Source organism: Labrus bergylta, chromosome 2 (assembly GCF_963930695.1).
Source record: "Labrus bergylta chromosome 2, fLabBer1.1, whole genome shotgun sequence".
Taxonomy (NCBI): Eukaryota; Metazoa; Chordata; class Actinopteri; order Labriformes; family Labridae; genus Labrus; species Labrus bergylta.
Genome location: NC_089196.1, coordinates 29,410,980 through 29,426,645, shown reverse-complemented (window position 1 = coordinate 29,426,645; position 15,666 = coordinate 29,410,980). Strand labels below are relative to the sequence as shown.

Genomic DNA, 15,666 nt, shown 5'->3' with positions numbered 1-15,666 from the left:
ATCTATATTTTATCAGTGAGACGATCGCTTACCGCAAAGCTCAACTTTTCCTACAGCACACAAAGGCATCATCTGACTGAGCCAACAGGCTGTTTGTATGTATGGGGATAATGGACACTGCCGAGCAGTAATGCGTTAATTTCTGGAAAAACACGGCAAGATTTTGAAGGAACATATCATTATATATTCTTGGGATAAACTTTGTCCAACATTGATTGATTCCCGACTCTCTAGTCTACCGGGTAAGTAGATGGCAAGCCTTAGCAAGCTAAACGTTCACCTATCGCTAATGGCAACAAGCTGCTAGCTTGTGACGCTAGCGTTAGCTTCCAACGTATTGTGTCAGCGCCGGCTGCATTTGACGAAAATATTCATAAATAGTCAAACAAATGTGCCAGCCAGTGTTGTTATTTTTGTAAAATAATTCATACTGTAACATGTTAAAGTGTGAAGGCTGTGTGGTGACTGTTGACACGAGCTGTATCGGTGCAAACGCGAAGCTGAATCCTGACCTGAATTTAGCCTGAAGGCTCTAAACATTACTCCCCTTTCTGTCTGTTTGTTAACTCTGCTGAAGGCTCTAAACATTACTCCCCTTTCTGTCTGTTTGTTAACTCTGCTGAAGGCTCTAAACATTACTCCCCTTTCTGTCTGTTTAATGTTAACTCTGCTGAAGGCTTTAAACATTACTCCCCTTTCTGTCTGTTTGTTAACTCTGCTGAAGGCTCTAAACATTACTCCCCTTTCTGTCTGTTTGTTAACTCTGCTGAAGGCTCTAAACATTACTCCCCTTTCTGTCTGTTTAATGTTAACTCTGCTGAAGGCTCTAAACATTACTCCCCTTTCTGTCTGTTTGTTAACTCTGCTGAAGGCTCTAAACATTACTCCCCTTTCTGTCTGTTTGTTAACTCTGCTGAAGGCTCTAAACATTACTCCCCTTTCTGTCTGTTTAATGTTAACTCTGCTGAAGGCTCTAAACATTACTCCCCTTTCTGTCTGTTTGTTAACTCTGCTGAAGGCTCTAAACATTACTCCCCTTTCTGTCTGTTTGTTAACTCTGCTGAAGGCTCTAAACATTACTCCCCTTTCTGTCTGTTTGTTAACTCTGCTGAAGGCTCTAAACATTACTCCCCTTTCTGTCTGTTTGTTAACTCTGCTGAAGGCTCTAAACATTACTCCCCTTTCTGTCTGTTTGATGTTAACTCTGCTGAAGGCTCTAAACATTACTCCCCTTTCTGTCTGTTTGTTAACTCTGCTGAAGGCTCTAAACATTACTCCCCTTTCTGTCTGTTTAATGTTAACTCTGCTGAAGGCTCTAAACATTACTCCCCTTTCTGTCTGTTTGTTAACTCTGCTGAAGGCTCTAAACATTACTCCCCTTTCTGTCTGTTTGTTAACTCTGCTGAAGGCTCTAAACATTACTCCCCTTTCTGTCTGTTTAATGTTAACTCTGCTGAAGGCTTTAAACATTACTCCCCTTTCTGTCTGTTTGTTAACTCTGCTGAAGGCTCTAAACATTACTCCCCTTTCTGTCTGTTTGTTAACTCTGCTGAAGGCTCTAAACATTACTCCCCTTTCTGTCTGTTTAATGTTAACTCTGCTGAAGGCTCTAAACATTACTCCCCTTTCTGTCTGTTTGTTAACTCTGCTGAAGGCTCTAAACATTACTCCCCTTTCTGTCTGTTTGTTAACTCTGCTGAAGGCTCTAAACATTACTCCCCTTTCTGTCTGTTTAATGTTAACTCTGCTGAAGGCTCTAAACATTACTCCCCTTTCTGTCTGTTTGATGTTAACTCTGCTATCGAGATGCTTTGTCCTTACATTATTACATTTCTTAGTATTTAGTTGCAGAGTCTTTATTACCACATTTTCTTCATTATTATGCAATGCTCGTTTGTCTTGTTGGTTAACTCCCTTGAGCTGCTCTGTAATTAAACAGGGAGTTGTCGTCACCATCAATTACTAACGACCATTTCTTACTTGGTTATTGTTTGCATTTCTTTATTTTTCGGATCAACAGCAGATTCTTAAGATCTCCTTTAGTGTGATTTTTGGTGCAGGGTTTTTTTTTATGCTGCCACGGCGGCTGTTTCTGTTCAAGTCAATGTGAGAGTTTATTTGTTTATTTTTATTTTATTTTATTTTATTTTTTAATTATTTTTATTTATTTATTTATTTTATTATTATAATAATTATTATTTTTATTTATTATTATCATTGTTTTATTATTTTTTATTTGTTTATATTTGTTTATTGTTTGGTGGACAGTCCCCCTTTCCAGCTGTAGGCCCAGGCTAGTTGTCAGTATAGGTAACCTAAAATGCATTAGTTAAAAATTAAAATACAATAAATTACATTATATTTGTAAGTACAGCAGGCCTAAGCAAAAAGGAGAGAGACATACAACATGTGGCACACAATTGGAGCAAGCACAGATGGAGCCATCACAGCAGTTCATGCTATAAAGATAATCCAGGGGAGACGAGGGAAAAGAATAATCACTGAGGCCACATTGAAAGCACATACAAGACATAAGACACACTTTAGAAAGTGCTTCACAAGGACTTTATAACTCACATGTTTGAAGACATACAACACACACACACACAACAGTAACTAAAAGGAAACCGTAGAGAAAGAGAGGCATTCAAGCAATAGCTATGACAAATCAATGAGTCAAGTCTATGAGTGTGTAATGTTAGGACAGCAACATGTTCCGTGGAGGGCAGCTTTTAAAACACCTTTTAAAGGTTTGCAGAGGAGGGGGGTGCTTTTAGGGTCATGGTCTGTCACAGCTCATTCATTGCCCAGAGTGCATATTAGTTACTTGGACTGTTGTGCATTGTCACCAGCAAACATTATGATAGGGTTCTTGTGGTTCTTGGCATGGTTGAACGCTGGAGAGTACCTTGCTAATGTGCATCCTGCAGATAAGTGATATGGAAGAAACATATCTTGCAGCTTTAAAGTGTTTGGTATAGGGTTTTCTCCATACCAGATTTAAAGACTTTGATACAAGTCTTGTAAAAATCAATCAATATAGATAGCTCTTTTGTTACCACAGCATTAAAAATACAAGCGATAGGCACCCATTATTGGGTAATTTCTTGTTTTTAATGACTAAAAAATGCAGGCAAACTCCTCTTGTGTGTCTAATTTGCACAAATTGGTTGGCAATTTCAACAGTGCTCTTTCTTTTTTTTGCACAAGTGGTACTTTTCGATTAATTAGAAGAAATATAATATTATATATTCAGTTTTTTGTAAAGCTTTGGTTCTTATCAATTCTTTTTAGAATCGCTTTGAAACGTGGTGTTGAACATTTGGACAGCCCTAGTTTGGTGTAAAGCATACTGTATAGCTTTGTGTCATGAATGTCTTTTTAAACGTTTTTCTTTCTATTTCTGCACTTCTGATGCAATTACGAAACACACTCTGATGTGTGAATCATCAAAAAACACCTTTTTTCAGTCAGTTACTGATTTTTGTTGATACCAACGACATGCTGATGGTGTGACACTAGTTTATAAAAGCAGAAGTGTCTCACTGCTTCTTGCAGACAAAGATCTTTTCTTTTTTAATAATCAACCAAGTGCTCTGACCCTGGCTGATCTTCTTTATCTTTGTACACAGTTTGGTGACAGCTATGGGTGGGCTGGGAAATGGACGTCGTGGAGGAAGGTCACCCCCTCTGATGATCGGTGCTCTGATCGCCTGTATTTTGGTTCTGGGCTTTAACTACTGGGTGTCCAGCTCCCGCAACCTGGAACTACAGGTGGGTAACTCAGTTTGTGTCTCTTTTTCTTCCTGTGGTGTGTTGACAGTGCACATGTCATCTTTTTGTAAATGTAATGTTGTTTAAAGTGAAAGGTGTTGGTAATGATCTCTAATCTTATCATGTATCCCTCCTTGGTTAGATGTTCGGTTCTTGTAATGTCTTCTTCCTTCTTTCAACATTTATCCCAATTTATCCTAATTTTGATCCTGCTTTGTTGGTTTTAATCTGAAAAAGAAATCATAATTTTCTGCTAAAGAATTGGCCCAAAACATCTTTAGTACCTCTCTATGTCTTCTGTAGGGGCCATGTTTAGGAAGTGCAAAACGCAAATTGTTCCAGCAGGTGTCGCCTTTAAGTTAATGTGATACTCTATATAGGTAGGAACTTTCACTGGGGTGTCAGGTGTTGCTAGACGGGCCAAGCTCAATTGTGTTTTCTCTGTGTGTGATGCAGACCAAGCTGTATGAGTTGGAAGGCCAGGTGCGACGAGGAGCAGCGGAGCGAGGAGTCGCAGAGCTGAAGAAGAACGAGTTCCAGGAAGAAATTCAGAGACAGAAGAAGCAGATCAGCAACATCGAAAGCCTCTACAAGAGACAGCTAGAAGGAGCCCAGAACACCTGCAGCCAGGATAAGGTAGGTAGATGGATAGATAAAAATAAACTCCCATGGAGTGCCGGGTTGACTAGTGGTTGGTACACGCGCCTGATGTGCAGAGGCTGTAGTCTTTCATGTGGGCGACCTGGGTTTGAATCATAGGCTGTACATTTTAATGGACAAAGCCTGACGTCAGCCATCTGTTCCTGCAGGGGGCTCCGGAGGCTTCCCCGCTCTCCTGCCCCAGTTTCCAACTCTAACCACTGTCCTGTTTCTCCAATAAAGGCAATCCCCCCCCCAAAAAAAAAACTCCCACAGTGTCAAGGGAAAAATGTAAATAAAATAAACTATAAAGTTACCTTGTTAATATATCTATTCCCGGCCTTTTTTTAATTTCTCTTTTCTTCTAGGGTATACTGCAGCAGAATATTACCTCCAGTACCAAAACCCTTCAGGAACTCAAAGGTAATTGTAAATATTTAACTTCTTACAGGTTAAAATCCTCTAGAGCTGTGTTGAAAAATGTTTCTTCTCCGTTCTTTAAGAGGCTCTGAATGTCTCGTGTTTGTGTCTCTACTGTAGGTCAGCTGAATCAGCTGAGCGATGACCTTGGGAAGCTTCAGAAAGAGCTGCAAGGTTGCCAAGGCAACATCAAAACTCTCAACAACAAACTCACTTATGACATGTAAGAAAACAATTCATCCCCACTTTCTTTTTTTTAGCAGGTATATTTGCATTTTTTTCATCACAATGAAAGCAACATTTCTAAAATTCCCGGTGATCCTTTGATTTGTGTGTCTGTTTGTGTGCATGTGCAGGACCCATTGTAACTCCCAGGTGCTGTCCCAGAAGGAGCTGTGTGACGAGAGAGTGGCAGCTGCTAAACTTGAAGTTCAGAAGAAAATGGAGAAACTCATCGTTCCTCAAGGTGTCACCTCTCCTGTGAGTAGGATTTCATGTTTTACATAAACATAAAGAGGACGTACCGTAAAATACAGAATGTAAGTTTCACCTATGTAAGAGACACAGTCTGTTTTTGGGAGTCGTTGGGAGTCGTTGGGAGTAGTTGAGCGCTCAGCCAGTGTTGAGAGTTTTTGAATTTAAAATGACTTAAAGGTCACATATTATCATTCTTTTCAACCAGTTTAAATAAGTCTCAGAGCTCCTCAAAACATTTGTGTGAAGTTTCTTGTTCTAAATCCACTCTGATCCTGTATTTGATCATGTCTATAAACCCCTCTATTTCAGCCCTGCTCAGAACAGGCTGTTTCTGTGTCTGTACCTTTAAATGTAAATGTGTGTCTGACCACGCCCCCTCTCTGGAAGGGCTTGGGTGTACTCGGTCTTCTCGCTCCATGTCCTATTGTTTACTGTGAGAAGGCAGACTCAGAGGGCAGAACAAACACCTAGCTGTGGGAGTGTCACCCACCTGGGGTAGGGGCTACTGCCCTTTGTGATGTCATGAAGGGAAAATCTCCAAACGGCCTGTTTGAGCACACATTTTCTGAAAAGTGGAGCAGGGAAAAGATGGAGAGGATGGACTTTTCTCATAATTGGGGGTTTTGTAGACAGACTAGAGTCACTTATCAGTGTTAGAAAAACATGGTAAATTAGATTTTGCGGAATATGAGACCTTTACGTTATTGTACAAACGAAGCTAAACAAAAAGGTATTCCATCAGCATTAAAAGGAGTTTGCTTACAATCTTTGCTATTTGTGATTATTGTTATTTTGTCAACCCAAACACTATTAAAATCAAGAAATTACTCAACACTGGGGATCTAGGCTTTACATTGTTGTTGCCTTGGTATCAACCACGGAACAAAATTGTTTTATTTTTACAAGAATCGTATCAAAATTTAAAATTCTGGTATTGTGATGATGACCCTCATTTACTGACATGTGGAGCTGTAAAATAAAATGAGAAAATCTCTTGGTTGTCCACAGATCATTGAAAAACAGTCTTTCAACAAAGGAAGTGAAAGAAGTTCTTAAATCTTATAGAAATTGACTAGCTTTGAGCTTTCCCACTTTTGCACATGTATTTCCCACTTCTCTGTTTTTGACACTGAGTTTTTGTGGTGTCTGTTTGCTGCAGGAAAATGCAGTGGACGGAGCAGTCATGACTGGCTCTGATGCAGTTAAGACATCCACTGTGGTGAGCCACACACCGAGCCTCTCTCAACCCAAAGACAAAGATCTGCCTGAACTACTAACCAACGAGATCATAGTGGACAGAGGTAAAACACTTGGATGTCCTGGTTACTCAGAAATACATTTTACAACACTATACGCACAAATATGTTTACACACACTCCCTCATGTTCGTGCTCTGTTGTTTTCCAGCTGCTGATGCTCCACTGGACCAGACCCCAGCCAAGGGTCTTGCCGTTCCCTCAGCTACTGCAGAGAAGCAGGACATTTTGTCACCACCAGAGGGAGCTGTTACAACAGAGGAGGGCGAGGCAGATACCAGTAAACTTCTGAAGAATAACCTGACTGAGGGTAAAGAGCTGGAGGTGATGGATGTTCATGAAGACGGCGCTCAGACAGAGGGTAAAGAACTCGCTCTATTTCCTACTCTTAGTTTGCAGAGCTTTGTTCAGTGAAGGACAGAGAGCTCAAGTTTCATATCCTGACATTTGAAGAGCTGAGTTTGTGAAATGTTGATGTGTGTTGAAACAACCATTTCCCCCCCCTCAGAGGCGGACCCCGGGATGGAAGGCATGCTGCTCAGCCAGGCGAAGGCCGATGACTCTCCTGGTCAAATTGTGGACGAGCAAGATGAATATGACGCTGAAGAACAAGTAGCTGGTGGGGTCGATTTGGAGAAGCAACGGCAGACTAAACGGAATGAAAATATAGGTATGTGTAATGAAAGAGAAAATACCCCCGCCCCCCCAAAAAGTATGTGTTTATAAAGAGGGCATTGGAGAGCATTTAGAAGCAGTTAATAATAACCCCCTGTACCTTTTGATCTTTGATAGACAAGGAGATGGAGGAGGAGCTGGCTGACTACAACGGGGACGATGAAAACGAGGGCGAGTTTGAAGCAGACAAACAGGCAGCGCTTGCTCAAACCTAAGGTACACACTGAAACACACACTGATGTCTTCTAAACTGATGTACTGTAAAACTTCAAATAAAAGCCCATCACACTTTAAGGCCCCGCCCCTTTTACTGGCTTGGTGTTGGTGCAGGGCTTAATAAGAGGGCCCTATAAATTTAGTGTTGAAATAGTTTGTTGATTAAAAATATATTAAGAAAGGGAGTCTGTCTCTCGTCCACTGTGCAGCATGTTGGTTTGGATGAAGATCAAACCACTGATTTGTAATTGTTTTCCTCCACTTTTCTTTTTATAAACGTTGAAATTCTGTTGCAGGTCTGGAGTTGCCGAAGGAGCCAACACACTCCACACACTTCAAAGCAGAACTGATTGTACATCTCAGCACAATAACAGGTTAATGCAAAACCCTCCAAACACAGTCAACACAAGAGAAACCAAGACGGACATTTCTGCATGAAAGACTCGCGTTCAAGGGGATTGATTTCACTAGCATAGCATCTGCATCCTGTAATGGTTTTATTTCTCTGTTGTATTTTCTACATTTGATTTTACTACGATTCAAGGTTTTAGGGATTAGAGTTGAAAATATTTACAACTTCATGCACAATGCTTTTTTATTCCAAAAGACCAGATAAAAAGGCAGAAATATGCAGATGTAATTTTTCACACTATATGATGAGGGATAAAACTTCCTCATTACAAATCAACAGATTTATAATATGTGATTAGATATGCTGATATGTTCACTCTGTAGCGACTCAAATGCAGTATAAATGATGCTGTGTGGACCTTTATCAGGTTACGATGGATGAAAACGTTGAATTATCTGATCAAGTGAGAGAACTCCTTCATAACAGACTCTGCAGCACATCTCCGTCAGTCAGTCCTGTAGTGTTTCATATGAAAGGATGCTTAATTTGGGGAAATGATCAGAATGCTTTGCTCCATAAAAATGTGTCATTGAATGATGCTTTCCTAATCTGCAGCGAATGTGCTAAAACTGTAACTTGACTGTTTAGTGCGATTGTGTCATTTTGATGTGAAAGCCGGTCAAACTGGAAGGTTAACGACAGCAGCTTTGCATGATGAAACATTTAAAGAAAGTTGTGCCTAAAAACCTTTCCATCGAGCCTAGAACGATAACAGCTGATCAGGTTTTATACTCTGCTGTGTTTAAGGGCGCACTCACACTGGGCAATCTGTACCGTGTCTAAGCACTCTTCACCCTCAAAGTCCAGTTTGTTTGAGTAGTGTCAGTGCTCCGATCTGTGCTCAAACTCAGTACGCTTCCTTGGCCAATGCACGGTTGGAAGAGGTGTGTTTTGGCACGGTACAGTTAATGCACGAGCACAAGTAACAATGTGGACTTTAATTATAAAAGTATGATTGATCCCCGCTTCCTTTACCGAGAAATCCCATAGTGTAATGTCTGTATCTGACTAAAACGACTCAAAAGTCAAAGTGAGTATAGTAGCTGTCATGTTCTCTGTGTTGTTCTCCGATGTGCAGACGCAGATCCAATCTTGCGTCCCTTTTATTTTTTTATTTTTTTTTAGTCAGTCTGTTTTGTAAACTGAGCACGCTTCATGATCACGTAGAGCCATGCATGTGCTGTTTTATGAAGTTAGGTACAAGAGGTAACCATGCTCAGGCCCGGTAAGTCCTGGAGCAGTGTGGGTGCAGGCCAGAGGGGGGAATGGGGAGGGGGGGGGACAATCGTGCTTCAACATAGTACAACTGGGTCTCGTGTGAGTGTGTCCTGAGAGGTCATAGAGTAAAACAAGGTTGAATCTGAAATGTACGCTAACACAGAAGAACAGTTTTCGACTTTTTGAAATGATTTGAAACATCTGAACGATATCTGCAGATCATCAATCTGTTTTTATTTTGAAATCATGCCTTATCGGTTCTGTGTGCACCACTTGTCCTTCCTGCCAGTTGTTTCCAGCTGTGTTACATGTAACGCTGAACCTGCTCAGAGTGTTTTTAGATGCCGCCTCTGGTCTGATGAAATGTTTTATATTTTATTGAAAAGGAGAGAGAGAGAGAGAGTTTGGGAGTTGCTGTCATTCTCTGAAGGACATTTTCTGAAGGCAGGAACTGTGTGGTTATGCTTTAAGGCTCCTGCCAATCCAGTAACTGAGTACTGCTCCTAGATGTGTGTATGAATTCAACTTAAAGCTGCACTAGACTGGAACATGTGTGGTCATGAGGTATCAGAAGAAACAAAAGAGTAGTTCCATGAGTTGCCTTGTGATTCACGTACAGGACGGATTATTTATTCCCATATACAGGCACTCTGCTGCACGTAGGAAAAAAAGGAATTTGAGATTAAAAGGCAACAGATCGTTAGTTCGCTCTATTTAAATTATATAGATATGACGTCCATTGTTAGACTCTCACACCATACAAGGATATTATAAACGTCCTCTATTTGCCTATCTGTAACCGGGATGTGTTAAACCACAACGGAGTTATACACAGTGTTTGTTCACCTGGCAGGTTCATGGAAAGGTCTCCTCTTAAATGCTTTTCTAACGGGTTTTTTTCCAACATAAAAGCTTCAGCCGCTCTTGATGCCGAGGTTCCACAACTTTCACAAAATCTTTCAAATCTTTCAAAATGCACACAGGCTGAAAGGTTTCCTCCGGATGTAAAGGATGAGACACTAGACGCCATTTAAAGCCCTTACATTTCATCTAACAGAGACGTATCAGTAATAGATTTTAATATGAAACAGTGTTTTATTCTTATTTTGATTTTCTCTCATGTTGAAGCAAAAAGACATCAGCGATCAGAGTGGACATTATCTTTACGTTTCACGGGTGCTGCCCAAAAAGAGTCAACCATCTACAGTAATTAGATTGAATTATTTAACACTTTTATCTAAAGGTCGGGACAGGCGGGGAAATACACTCCAGTAAATATGTGTGTCTGTGTAAAGAGAAAAATCTGTTTTGTAAGGATGTGAAAAAATTGACAAATTGGCTTTTAAGGGTTTACACATGCTGGACAATGTGTGTTTGTTGGACCTGGTTTCTAACTTCCTGTAAGAGTTTTTATGTTATCAGCTCAAATTTCAAAGTAAAGGTTCAAATTATGAGGAGTTTTTTTTTAAATTATTTGTATTAAAGTTTTTAATTTATCTGGCCATAAAAAGGTCCACCTGGAGAACAGGAAGTCTCTTGACTGATTTTAAGGACAAGAGACACAAAGTAATGTGAGCGACACCTTTCAAACACGACGACAGCACAAGTGTAATATTTGAATATTGGACTCATAGAAATGTGAACGAGTCTTTCGTCCTCTCCTTTTGGTCAATCTTACAATGAATAATGTGTCTGCGCTTTTATTGTCTGTGATATTTTTTTTTATTTTGAAAAGCTGCTGTGATCCGTTGTCTTGTCTGATGCTGCAGGTGTTTAGATTCTGCTCTTTGTTCTGTCAGAAAGCTTCAGCTGCCTATTTGTGTCAAAGTCCATTTCTCTCTGTCACCGCACAGAAACCTGTTTGTTTGTTTTCATCTGAATTTGATTCCTTTATTTCTGTTGATTACATGTCTTTTATTTTGAAATCTGAACTGCTGAATTAATTTGTGAAAGGAATCGATAATCATGGTCTTTAATTTTGGAAGATAATAAAATTGTTTTTACTACCATGACATGATGGTTTCCCACTGTTTCTTTTGTTGAACATTTCATGTGATTCATGTTTAAAATCCTTAAACCGAACCGGTGAACAAACATCATATTAGAACTTGATTTTTTAACCTGAACTACATTTGCATTACCCCAGACACAAACACCAGCTTATTATGTGAAACCAGACCAGCATGTTTCCTCTGAAAGTAACAGCAAAGTCAGATCAAACGGCAATCATGCACACATTCAGTGTAAGTCTTTGAGAGGTCATGTTTTACACGTACACCTTCACAGTGTCTGTAGATAATAAGAGCGTGACCGATCAAAGTAGCTGATTTATCTTCAGAATATTCAAATTACAACGATTTGACTAAGTTTGAGACAATAGGCTGACATACGTTTCTATTCAAAGCCAAACAAATATTCCTCGATTATCAAATGTGTGCTTGTAATCCTTTAGTGGACCTCATTTGTATTTACAACGTTCTCAGTTTCATTGGTGCGCAGATGGTCTAGCTGTTCACTCCCCCGTGTAGTAAAGTTACATGGGGAGCCCTTCGTTCTGCACTTTGGAACTAAAAGTCTCTCGTCCAGAAGGAAGAGGCTCAAACTCACAAATGCAGAGGAGGGGGACTCATCTCTAAAGACTGAGCTGGTGATCCACCTGCTCCACCTGCCTGGTGTTCAAAGTCTCCAGACTCAGCTTACTGGACCCACCTCACGATCTGGTTCAGAGAGGTTTCCAAACCATGACACAACAGAAAAAGATCAAATGGGCTAAAATCAATAAAGTTTGACTTACTTACTATTGAGTTATCAAAACAGTGTTCATGATTCAGAAGAGAGCAAAGAAAAGATATTTCACTGTTCACTTCTTTTCTAGTCTTCTGAATACTCAGAAGTGCTTTTACACCTCAGGTCACACCTACACATTCTCACACTGCTGGTAGAGGCTGCGGTGTGAGACCATCAGAAGTCACTAACACAGCGCTTGCTGTGTGCGGCCCCCTCACTCTGACATCTCTTCATTTGTGCATGTGCCTTTTTTCAGCCTGTGTGTGCAACATATTTCAATATCAGAGTGTAAAAATTGAATTTCCCCTCGTGGGTTTAATAAAGTATATCGTCTTAGTGACTAAAGATGGTGTCATGATGTCTCAGAATTACAACACGACGTTACATCTGAATAACAAATAAATACAGTCGAGTTTATTACGTTTTGTGAATGAGAGCCGATTAGTTTAGTGTCTGTAAATGTGAATTTAGTTCTAAATATGGAAGCTGACATGCAGCAAAGGTTTCACACAGATATTCTGAAAAAATGAAATTATCTTGACACAGACAGACATTTGCATTAAGATAAAAGATGCTCTGACCTCGTAAAGTTCAAATGTTTTTTTTCCCCGAACATGATGCACAGTCCTTTATCTCTTGCTTGCCCCTCCCTCACGTCTCAGACCTCCTGTGTATAAATACCCAGAGAGGAAAGCAGAATATAATCCATCAGAAGACATCAGGGAGTCAACCACCCAAAGTGATCAGAGGGACGACCATGAAGCTCTGCGCTGTCTTCATTCTGTTATCGGCTGGTGAGTGTTTTCTATCAACTTCTATCCAAAATGTTTTTATTTGTTACAACTTTCTCCAGCATGCATTTTTATTAAAGTTGGTTTAAAGGTGAAGAAGAAATAAAAGGTTAAAAAACCGAACGTTTTCCCTATTTTCTAAATCGTTCTAAATATTTATATCATGTTATATATTTGTAAATTTGTAAATAAATCATTATAAATTATATAATGATGATGTTTGGGTAATTTTGTCTGTATACATGTTTATGTGGATGCATGGATATAAATGTGTATACACAGTATATGTAGTGTATTATTTTATGTGTTTAAGCATTTTTATTTATGTGTTACTATCCAACATCCAAAACCTTTAATTTAAAAATTCAACTTTTTTTTTTCTTAAAGATTTCTTTTTTGGATTTTTGTGCCTTTAATGGGGACAGTGATAGGAATGGAAATCAGGGAGGGAGAGAAAGTGGGGAATGACATGCGGGAAAAGAGCCACAGGTCGGATATGAACCTGGGAGGACTACAGGCTCCACACATGGGGCCTGTAGTCAAATAGATATCCAAGCATACACACACATGAACTCTCCATCCTCTCTTCTTTTTTTCTTTTACTAGTATAATAATAATAATAATAAATTTTATTTATAAGCGCCTTTCAGGACACACAAGGACACTGTACAGCAATCAACATTTTAAAAACAGCGATGGATAAAAAAAAACAGCATACAGTAAAGAAATGGAATCGTGGACAAAGGAATTGTGGACAGTGGAATTGCAGTTTAAAGTGTCAGAGTGAATAGGCGATCTTGAACAGATGGGTTTTGAGTCTGGATTTGAAGATGGGGAGAGAGTCAATATTGCAAATGTCCGGTGGCAGAGAGTTCCAGAGCTGGGGAGACGGTTGATGTTTCGTAAGTGGAAGTATGCAGACCGGGTAATGTTATTGATATGGGATTTGAATGATAGTGTGCTGTCGAGGATGACACCCAGACTCTTAACCTGAGGGGAAGGGGAAACTGAGGAGCTGTCAATAGTGAGGGAGAAACTGCCAACTTTGGATAATATGGATTTAGTGAGAAGGATCTCGGTTTTATCACTGTTTAATTTAAGGAAGTTTGAGGAGAACCAGGATTTTATTTCAGATAAACAAGAAGTGAGGGAGGAGGGTGGAAGTGTGGAGTTTGGTTTACTGGAGAGGTAGAGCTGGGTGTCATCCGCAAAGCAGTGGAAAAGTATATTGAATTTACGGAAAATATTGCCAAGGGGGAGAAAGTAGGTGATGAAGAGAAGGGGCCCCAGGACAGAGCCCTGGGGCACACCTGTAGTGACTGGGGAAGGCGCGGATTTGAAGGATTTGAGCTGTATGAACTGAGTGCGGCCTGAGAGATAAGAGCGGAACCAGGTAAGGGGGGTGTGAGTGATACCAATGGAGGAGAGTCTACTGAGGAGGATGGGGTGTGAGATAGGTCAAAGGCTGCACTCAGGTCAAGAAGGATGAGGATGGAAAGTAAGCCGGAGTCAGAAGCAATGAGGAGATCGTTGGTGATTTTTAGTAGAGCAGTTTCTGTACTGTGACGGGGGCGGAAACCAGACTGGAAGGGCTCATAGAGGCTATTTTGATTTAAGTGAGATATGTTATGTAACATATTGTTACTGTTTTCTTTCAGATGTATCCCTACAAACCTTTCTGTTTGCCTTGTGTTCCACATCATTTGCCCGTCTTTATCGTCACCTGCTCTGACATTCATCCTTTATGTCTGAGCTTGAACTCGACTCGTTCACACAGAATTATTTTCTTCTTCCATCTGTCAGGAGCCGCGTTGGCTTCCATTGAGAAGAGGATCGTCGGGAGTCTGAAATGTAAGAAGGACAGGCAGTACCATGTTGAGATCACGGCCAAGCAAAAAGAGACTACCTGCGGGGGCACCCTGCTCAACAGTCTCTGGGTCCTCACTGCGGCCCACTGTGGACAACAGTAAGAGACATCAACGCTGTGTCACACATAATAATAATAATACTTTAGTTGTGTACTTTTCAACACAGCTTCACAACAGACAATAAAAGACTGAAAATAAAATCCCAGAGTTAAAGCTTTCTGTAATAAAAGGAAGGACTGACTCTGCAGGTCTGAGCTCCTCTGGCAGGCTGTTCTGAAGTCTGAGGGCTCTGAAAACTAAAACCTTTTTAGTTCTGCATTTTAATTATGATGTTTTGTTTCGTTGTTGTTTTTTAATTTGAATACAAAAAAATAGGCCTACTAAAATACTTGTGTAAAATACATGTTTATTGTTGCCATGAGCAACAAATGCTATCCCTTTACTGTCTGCCTGTTGATTTTAAGAACTTTATAGGGCCCTTCCTATAGTTGCTGAGCGTTTTAAGACTTTATATGCGATTTTTTGATCCAGCAGATGTCGCCCTTGAGCTCCAGCATGAAATCAAAATAACTTGCGCTGCATTGTTGTGTTAGCATGCTAATGCAAGCGATCTTTATTATGCTGGTATCTTCACACTGCATGTAAATTTACCTGAAATGAGCGTGATCTAGAAACACAGTTAAGCAGTGAGTACAGTATGTTATTCTTCTTTTCTGTAATCCTTCAATTAAACAACTTTTATACTCGAGGGGAGGAGTCGGCTGGCCGTCCTGGCGATGTAAACAAACTGAAGATAGGACTCTGAAAACATCACAGACAGTGGGACTCGGGTGTCACACCCATTGTAGACAGTCATGACTCACAGAGTTATTTTCAGAGGATATACTTGATTTATATTATATTTAAGTGTGAAAAATCACATATAAAGACTTTAACCCCCTAAAACAGTGTGCAGTCTGAGATCCTCTGGCAGAGCTTAACACGCTGTTCCAAGGTCCAGGATGAAAACTAAAAAAAATGTTGTGATATGGACACATTTGTTTATTCTTGTTAAAAGCTGGGCTGCTGTGTTTTGTCTTGTTTGGAGGCGGTGGATTGTTTTATTTTACTGAGACAGATGTATCATGATTTAC

General features: G+C 40.1%; 2 protein-coding genes across 2 annotated transcripts in view; both read left to right on the top strand.

Moving 5' to 3' along the window:
* The first annotated feature begins 82 nt into the window (after positions 1-82).
* Positions 83-11,099, top strand: golm1 (golgi membrane protein 1). The gene is made up of 11 exons (XM_020657873.3): positions 83-242; positions 3,633-3,774; positions 4,231-4,410; positions 4,782-4,836; positions 4,954-5,056; positions 5,190-5,313; positions 6,470-6,611; positions 6,718-6,927; positions 7,075-7,236; positions 7,359-7,457; positions 7,754-11,099. Exons 2-10 carry the CDS (start codon positions 3,646-3,648, stop codon positions 7,454-7,456), a joined length of 1,203 nt encoding a protein of 400 aa, XP_020513529.1. The 5' UTR covers positions 83-242; positions 3,633-3,645; the 3' UTR covers position 7,457; positions 7,754-11,099.
* Positions 11,100-12,537: 1,438 nt separating this feature from the next.
* LOC110002290 (trypsin-1) overlaps positions 12,538-15,666 on the top strand; it is a 4,780-nt gene continuing 1,651 nt past the window's right edge. Inside the window, exons 1-2 of the mRNA XM_020657875.3 lie at positions 12,538-12,668; positions 14,469-14,631. Coding sequence (XP_020513531.1) covers positions 12,632-12,668; positions 14,469-14,631 — 200 coding nt within the window. The 5' untranslated portion in view covers positions 12,538-12,631. The remainder of the gene's footprint in view (positions 12,669-14,468; positions 14,632-15,666) is intronic.

Coding starts and splice junctions, on each gene's coding strand:
- golm1 (XM_020657873.3), top strand. CDS start 3,646: ATGGGTGGGCTGGGAAATGGACGTCGTGGAGGAAGGTCACCCCCTCTG. Junction 4,411..4,781: donor ACACCTGCAGCCAGGATAAG/GTAGGTAGATGG, acceptor CTTTTCTTCTAG/GGTATACTGCAGCAGAATAT. Junction 5,057..5,189: donor AACAAACTCACTTATGACAT/GTAAGAAAACAA, acceptor GTGCATGTGCAG/GACCCATTGTAACTCCCAGG.